We start from the raw sequence: 8,967 nt of genomic DNA, 5'->3' as shown, positions 1-8,967 counted from the left end.
TCCCCCAAGGTCTGGAATCGGCCCTTCTCCACAATCCTCCTCAGGGTCCGGTCACCTCTTCTCGTTGTGCAGTGTTTTCTGCCACACTTTTCCCTTCCCACAGACTTCCCACTGAGGTGTCTTGATACAGCACTCTGGGAACAGCCTATTCGTTCAGCAATTTCTTTCTGTGTCTTACCCTCTTGCTTGAGGGTGTCAATGATGGCCTTCTGGACAGCAGTCAGGTCGGCAGTCTTACCCATGATTGCGGTTTTGAGTAATGAACAAGGCTGGGAGTTTTTAAAAGCCTCAGGAATCTTTTGCAGGTGTTTAGAGTTACGTCGTTGATTCAGATGGTTAGGTTAATAGCTTGTTTAGAGAACCTTTTCATGATATGCTAATTTGTTGGGACAGGCATTTTGGGTTTTCATGAGCTGTATGTCATAATCATCAGTATTAAAACAATTAAAGACCTGAAATATTTCAGTTGGTGTGCAATGAATCTGAAATATATGAAAGTTTCATTTTTATCATTACATTATGGAAAATAATGACCTTTATCACAAAATGCAAATTTTTTGAGAAGGACCTGTAGACTCTTGAGTTGACACTGCAATTAAAATGTTTTATGTACGTAAGTCTTTGAGATGTTTAAATATTTTCTAGCCACTCCAAAATCATTGAGAAACAAAGTGATTAACAAACCTCATAATTTTATTTTATTTTATTTTTTTTTTTCATTTAGCCTTTATTTATACAGGTTAGTCTCATTGAGCCGCGAGAACTCATTTTCAAGAGAGACCTGTTTAGGGAGCACATGGTGGGGTTAAGGGCCTTGCTCATGGGCCCAGAGTGGGGCGAATGAGGGTGGGGACAAGTGTGGGTGTTTCACCTACCCCACCCACAATTTTGATGTTGTCGGGGCCGGGGCGTGAACCGGCGATCTTCGGATCACAGGCTCACCTCTCTAACCTCTGCGCCACCACTCCCCCAATGTAATGTCATACCAGCATTGTTGACTGTTGTGAAAAGATAAAAGCATATCTTAAATTTGGTAGAAATAAGCAAAATATACCACTATGTTTTTCTAATTCACATCATCGTTGTGTTGTTTTAAGTCATTGATTTTCTTAACTAATAAATTTGTCTCACAGGTGGTGTTCAGATCAACATCTGCAATGGTATACATCTTCATCCAGATGAGTTGTGAAATGTGGGACTTTGATATATATGGTTGGTTATTATTTCTTTCCTTATGATGTAAACCTGCATCTTCACAGGTAAGCATATTAATTCTGATGGTTTGATCTCAGGTGATCTCTACTTTGAGAAGGCTGTAAATGGTTTCCTGTCTGATCTCTTTGCCAAATGGAAGGTTAGTGTCCCTCCCTTTTAGCCCTTTTCAGTCTTCTAACTTGGTGAATTTGTTACAGCTTTTTTTTTCCATGACATTAGAACAATTATCTGGTCCCTTAGGGGGATCTAAAATCAACCTCAGATCAACAATTAAATATAAAATGGCACTCTATTATTAGTTAAACAAAAAGTAGGTCAAGATGTAGAAACGGCACATGAAAAACTACCTTAAGTCTACATAATATTTCAACAGCTTGTAGAACAACTCGGCAGCAAAATCTTAAATTTAATGATCTTTGCTATGACATTATTACCGGTATGCTGGTGAAGATTCTCAGTCATCCATGACATAGTATATTCAAAAAGGTTTAAGCCAAAACAACTGGACTTTATTTGTTTATTATTGTTTATTTGTTATAAATAAAGTCAAGTTGTTTTTGTCTTAAACTTTTTAAAATCCTTACCAGTAGTTTTTGAACTTATTAAAGAATTTAAGCCCAATCCTAGTTTCATCATTGCTTCATTTAAAGGTTTTGGACATTTGTCTGTGCACAGCTTGATTCTTTTTCTTTTTCCAGCCATGATGCTGTGGATGAGTTGTTGTGTTTTTGATTATTAATCTGTAGTTTGATGCTTTTTCAAATGTATCAGTTGTTGAACATTTGATTTCTTATTTGACTTCCATTTTGATGTGTAGCTGCATCTAGGTCACCACTGAAAGTTGGGCTGCCATGTCAAACTCCAACGTGGCTGCCACCACATGTAAACCTTGTGAGTTGGATGCCCTGAACAATAAACAATGTGCCAACTTCCATGTTGATGTGTAGGAAGTATTTTCATCTAGTTTCATCTATAGAAGATTATAGAGGTGTAATGGTACACTAAAATCACATTTCGGTTTGGTTCAGTTTCAAGGAGGGCACGGTTCAGTTAATTTTTGGTGCAAAAAAGGCCAAGAAGAAGACTTACAAAACGTTTATTTTGAAAATATGCCAAGTAAAAAAATATGTTGTATAAAAATAAATAAAAAAATTCCCTGAAGAGGAAGTCTCAGCTACTCAACTCTCAGTGCCATCCTCAGACTGCAAACACAAAGAGGTAAAAAAAAAAAATTGAGTTAATGAGATTATAATTTTAAATAAAAAATGTTAATTAGATCACAATAATACAATAACAATACCTCTTCTTGCACGGTCATCATTTCTGTTATGAGGTGGTTGAATCTCTCGCTCATCTTCATCAGGGCAGGGCTTGAAATCTGGGCTCCAGGGCTTGTTGACAATCAGTTTAAGCTTTTTCACAAAGTGCTGCTACAACTTTTTGGCTGAAGTATTGACGTGATGAGATGTCTTAGGCAGTGGGGCTCAAGAACTTTAATCATATGGTTAAAGTTGGCGCATCAACAACAGAATACGGACGTAGGTCCAGAGCTTAAAAACTCCTACAGCTTGTGTTGTTGCTCTGGACCAATCTGAATGACCTGATACAGGTTGTTTAAATGCTGCCGTTATCGGTCTTTGCACCAAGCTGCTAGAAGAGACGTTCACATTTGGATGATGTTGTTTCAAGTGCGTTAACAAGTTAGACGTGTTGCTGCTAGAGATCCAATCTCCTTGAAACAACATCGACACACAGCTTTGGATTTGTTCACTTGTCTTTTCCCATTGTTGAGTTTTAACAAGAAAGCCTTAATGTTCCCAAACAAGAGACCGCAACGAGATGAAAGGGTCTCCTGCTAGGCTGCGAATGCTACACATGCTGCAATACTATGCAATAATTAATAGCACCATGCTGAAACACGCTTAGGAACTTTAATTCTGCAGCACATAATCTCTTGTTAATAAAATTTAATGAGTAAAAAAATTACCAAAACGGTATGCAGGTGGACCGAACCGAACATGACGTACCAAAACGGTTCATTATAGGGATGCACAATATTATCGGTATGGTATTGGTATCAGCCAATATTAGCATTAAAATTCAACATTGGACATTGGCCATTCCATTAACTCGCCGATATAAAAGGCGCTGTTTTTGCCTGCAGCGGCAGCAGAACATGATCACGTTGCAGCGGCAGCACAACGTGATCACGTCACGTGCGTCTACCCAATCTCACAGCGGAGAGGAAATTTCAAAATGTTGGCGTTGTGAAAGTTTCATTAAAAAAAAAAAGGAAGTTTCATTTTTCGTTGGTGAGGATGTCTGATTCTGAAGATTTATGGACTACGTTGAGCCTCGCTACATCGTCCTCAGTCGGAGATATTTTCTGACGTAACGTTACCAGAGTTACAAGCCGTCATTTTCGATGTCGTTGAGAAGCTAATAGCCGATATCACTTGGGTGAGTTTTACTACAGATATCAAGTGTTAGCCCCGTTAGCATGATTATTGTTACGGCACAATGGATAGACAAAAACTTTGAACTTACAAAGGCTGTCCTTCATGCACAGGAGTGCAGAGGATCCCACACTGCAGCTATAGGAACCCAGAACAAGCCTCCACAAGTGAGACAGCATCGCGGGTGACTAATGTTAATAAATAACATTTAACACTTCATTTAATATAAGTCAAAGTACTATGCAGATCATATGGCTGTTACTGAATATATGTGACCAGCTCTTACAGCTGTTGCACAATTTTTGTAACAAAAATGAGCCTAAATAAGAGGGCTATGTTCTGATAAACGAACATATATAAAATATTGGTATCGGCATTGGTTATCGGCCAAATAAGTTTTAACATATCGGCATATCGGATATCTGCCTAAAATCCAATATCGTGCATCCCTAGTTCAATACACCCACATGTATCGTTACACCACTAGAAGAATGTGTTAAGTCAAAGTCCAAGATGGCTTTCACTATATGTAAACCGGCCACCCAAATCCATCCATCCATTATCTTTACCCGCTTCTTCCATTTTGGGTCACGGGGGTCGCCAGTGCCCATGTCCAGCAATCACTGTGCGAGGGGCGGGGTACACCCTGGACAGGTCTCCAGTCCATCACTGGGACACATAGAGACAAACGAGACAAACAACCATTCACTCTCTCACTCACACCTAGGGACAATTTAGAGTTACCAATCAGACTAACATGCATGTTTTTGGTCTGTGGGAGGAAACAGGAGCACCCGGAGAAAACCCACGCATGCACGGAGAGAACATGCAAACTCCACCCAGAAAGGCCCCCGGACTGGGATTTGAACTGGGGACCTGCTCGCTGAGAGGCAGCAGCTCTACCAGTTGCGCCACCGTGCTGCCAGACTCCAAATCATTTGAGGAAACTATGCTTTCTAGTTTTTATACTGCTTAAAATGATAGTTTCTTCAAATGATTGGGGTGGCTGAAGATTATTCTGTGATGGGCAAAACCACCATTGGCCACCCCGTAGCACCGACATTACACCTGGTACTAGATAAAATCGCAAAATCGCCAGGATTTGTCACTCTGTGACTCAGCTAAGCAAAATACAAATAAAAGAAGAAGTCCCTGTGTTCTTCTCCACAGTGTAACTCCTACCCACTTGAATATTTTGCTCCAAAAACATCAAGGTTTACTTGGATTCTCTGTTCAATTCCCGTCCAGAAAAACACTCAATTTGAAAAATACAAACATTCACTACTCAAACCCCTCAGCTACAGGAGACATCGGCATACTGCTTGTAAAATATCTTTAGCAGGGTGTAGCTAAATTTAATTGAAAATACGCTCATCACCTGTTTCAAAACCTAAACGTATTTTTTTTGTTAAACAGGAGAAGAACTGCAGTCATGAGGTGACAGTTGTGCTCTTTTCACGCACATTCTACAACGCTAAAACCTTAGGTGAGTTTTATTTATTTCAACAGGATGTTATGACATGTCCAGAAACAAAATACTTTATCTGTTATGACTGTTCCTTTAGAGGAGTTTCCAGAGATACTAAGAGGCTCCATCAGACAGAATCATGAGGGTCGTTTTTACGAAGACTTCTACAGGTAAATATTCCAGCTAAATGAACAGCTAGATGGTGGTGTCCTCAGAAAACAGTTTCTGTCTCTTTCCTGATTAGAGTTGTGGCTCAGAATGAGAGACGGGATGAGTGGACTCCATTACTAGTCACCATTAAGAAGCTCTTCATCCAGTACCCTGTCCTGGTGCGGCTGAAAGAAGCGGGTATGAAAATAGTCCAAATGGTTTCTGAACAAGGGCCTTTTCAGTCAGCTCTCTTCTGTAACCAAAAGCTTGTGTTCATTTGATTTGGTCCCAGATGGTTTTCCTATGGGGTTTAACTCCACTGCTGTCCAAGGAAACTACCTGGAGGCCATTAACCTGTCTTTCAATGGTAAGTAACATAAAACTCAGCAAAAAGTAACTTTTAATCAGGTTTGTCTTACAGAACATTAACTATGATGTAATTTTATTTATTTATTTAATTCATTTATTCATTCATTTAAAAAAAAAAAAAAAAAAAATTCATCAAAAGAAAAAAAACGGTGCAGAAAGAAGAAAAATATAATTTTTGCCCCTTATTTAAAAAAATAAAAACATAAAATAACTTTAAACAAATAACAACTTAGGCTTGAACAAAGTGAAAACAAAAAACATCAGGCATCCTTCACTTGGCACTATACTTTCCTAACAATTTTAACTTAATCATCTTTTTAAACATATAAATTGTTTTTGAAATTTTTATGGTGATATCAAGACAAATCCACAATCCTGTTCCCTGAATTACTGTTTTAAATAGTCTGTTATTTTAGATAAACTTGCATTTGTACTTCTACTATTAAAATGAATGATAGAGAAACCTCCGCTTGCTTTATTAATGTCATTAAATTTCTCCTCATTGTAAATTCACAATCTTTGATTTCTAGAAAAAGATTTGTATCAACCATACTATTCACAATGTATATTTTTAACTCGACAAGTCTTTGTAAGTATCCATATTTTAAAAATACATTTCCACCATAGATCAGTATTGTTTTCTATATCCATTGCTTTATGTCCAATGTAAATGAAGGTGTCCAGTTATTCTTTTGTTGTTTTGTCCTAATTACACTCAGTTCCAGTCAGTACAAGTTTGATCATTTCCTTATTATGTTCAGTTTACTTCAGTATTTTTCCAGTTCCTCAATATCTCGAATGACCACAACCATAGCCTCTTCAGGGGTTCCTTTAAGATTCAGTTTCAGATTCAGTTTATTATTGCCATTGTCAATGAACAGGATTCACAGACTATGACCTTGCTTCGGCATAAAGGTGTGAATAAATGATAAAAGAAAACGTATATACACCAATACAATACAATACAATACAGGGCAGCATGGTGGCGCAACTGGTAGAGCTGCTGCCTCTCAGCGAGCAGGTCCCTGGTTCAAACCCCGGTCCAGGGGTCTTTCTGGGTGGAGTTTGCATGTTCTCTCCGTGCATGCGTGGGTTTTCTCCGGGTACTCCGGTTTCCTCCCACAGACCAAAAACATGCATGTTAGGCTGATTGGTAACTCTAAATTGTCCCTAGGTGTGAGTGAGAGAGTGAATGGTTGTTTGTCTTGTTTGTCTCTATGTGTCCCTGTGATGGACTGGAGACCCGTCCAGGGTGTACCCCGCCCCTCACACAGTGATTGCTGGACATGAGCACCAGCGACCCCCGTGACCATATTTATTTAATTTTTCAAGGAGAATAGTGTGGTCAATAGTATCGAATGCTTTTTTTAAATCAACAAAAATACTAACACAATACTGTTTTTGATCGACAGCAGTAGTTATTTGTTCTATTATTTCCATGAGAGCCATTGATGTAGAGTTTTTTGCTCTAAACCCATACTGACTGCTACTTAGAAAGTTTTGTTTAGTAATAAATTTATCTAATCTGGTCACAAATAGTTTTTCTAGAATTTTTGAGAACTGTGGTAATAAGGATATTGTCTATAATTATTGAACACACATTTATCACTATTTTTAAAGAGAGGAACTACCTTAGCTACTTTCATATTGTCTGGAAATATTCCTTTTGAAAATGATCAATTACAAATATATGTAAACGGCTCGATAACATAACTCATTATGTCCTTTACAAACATCATATCCATGTCCACCCAGTCTTTTGATCTCTTATCTGTAAGATTTTTTACAACATTCATTATTTCTTCTTTGTCAGTTCCATTAAGAAAAATACTGTTGTCACAACCTATAACTGAATGGTTCACATTATTGTCTACTTTTGGTATTTTAGCTGCAAGGCTTGATCCAACGTTCACAAAGTGATGATTAAATCCATTTACAATTTCATTTTCATCATGGATTTCATCGTCATCCTTCAAAAAATATTGTGAAATACCTGTTTTTGCTTTATGACTTTTCAGAACACTATTTATTACTCACCATGTAGCTTTCATATCACCATTACTTTTATTTAATAAATCACTATAATATTCCTTCTTGTGTTTCCTTATAATCCCTACTAATTTATTTTATACTTCTTATATTTCTCTTCAGCCTCTTGTGTTCTCAATTTCAAGAAACATGTATACAAATAATTCTTTTTTTTACAAGCATTTCTCAACCCTTTCATCATCCATGGTTGGTCAACAACATTTCTCTTTGTAAAATTATTTTGCACACAATTCTTTTCATGCAGAGCTCCTAAAATATTCATAAACTCATCATATGATCTGTTCACATCATCAACATACACGTCTTTCCAGCTTTGTTTATGTAAATCATCTTTTATCTCCAGGACAGTGGACCCATACTGAGAGATTGTTTTGATCGAACAGACTGGCAGGTTTTCAGAGAAGCTGCTGAAAATGGAGGTTCGCTTGATCTTGACCAATACACATCCTCAGTTCTGGGTTACATTAGTACATGTATTGACACCGTCTCCACTATCAGAAATGTTAAAAGTTACCCAAACAGAAAACCTTGGCTGAATGCAGAGGTGCGTACCCTGCTGGAAGCCAGGAACACTGCCTTCAGGTCTGGAAGCTCAGAGGAGCTGAGTAGGACAAGAAAAGAGCTGGTTGCTGGTATTAAGAGGGCCAAGGGCACGTATGCAAAGAGGATCGAGGGTCAATTCATCTCACAAGACCCTCGGAGCATGTGGAGGGGCATTAAGTGCATAACAGATTATAAAGGAAGGAGTGAACAATGTCCCAAAGACCCATCTCTGCCTGATGCCCTCAACAAGTTCTATGCACGCTTTGAAGACCCGAACAGACCACCCAGCACCAGACTCACCTCACCACCGGATGAAGAGCATCTCAGTGTGACCTCAGCAGATGTAAGGAGTACCTTCAGGAGGATTAATCCGCACAAAGCAACTGGCCCAGACAACATCCCCGGAAAAGTGTTGAAGGAATGTGCTGATCAGCTCTGTGAGGTGCTGACAGACATCTTTAACACCTCACTTACCCTGGAGACAGTTCCCACCTGCCTGAAGACTGCCACCATCATCCCAGTCCCAAAAAGCTCTACAGTGACTGGTCTGAATGACTATAGGCCAGTGGCCCTCACCCTGATAGTCGCTAAATGCTTTGAAAAACTGGTCATGACTCGCATCAAAACAATCAACAACATCAACGAGGACCCTCATCAGTATGCATACCGTGAGAACCGATCAACAGAGGATGCAATCTCCTCTGTGGTCCACACTGC

At 38.8% G+C, this 8,967-nt stretch overlaps 1 protein-coding gene across 1 annotated transcript in view; it reads left to right on the top strand.

Annotated features, from left to right (window-relative positions):
* Positions 1 to 8,967, top strand: part of depdc5 (DEP domain containing 5, GATOR1 subcomplex subunit) — a 393,910-nt gene that overhangs the window by 73,899 nt on the left and 311,044 nt on the right. The window contains 6 exon segments of the mRNA XM_037681974.1: positions 1,134 to 1,212; positions 1,293 to 1,354; positions 5,088 to 5,157; positions 5,237 to 5,309; positions 5,384 to 5,487; positions 5,582 to 5,656. Of these exon segments, the coding sequence (XP_037537902.1) occupies positions 1,134 to 1,212; positions 1,293 to 1,354; positions 5,088 to 5,157; positions 5,237 to 5,309; positions 5,384 to 5,487; positions 5,582 to 5,656 (463 nt within the window).

The sequence above is a fragment of the Nematolebias whitei genome, chromosome 9 (genome assembly GCF_014905685.2).
Source record: "Nematolebias whitei isolate Nwh7 chromosome 9, NemWhi1, whole genome shotgun sequence".
Taxonomy (NCBI): Eukaryota; Metazoa; Chordata; class Actinopteri; order Cyprinodontiformes; family Rivulidae; genus Nematolebias; species Nematolebias whitei.
This window is presented reverse-complemented; position numbering and strand designations above follow the sequence as displayed.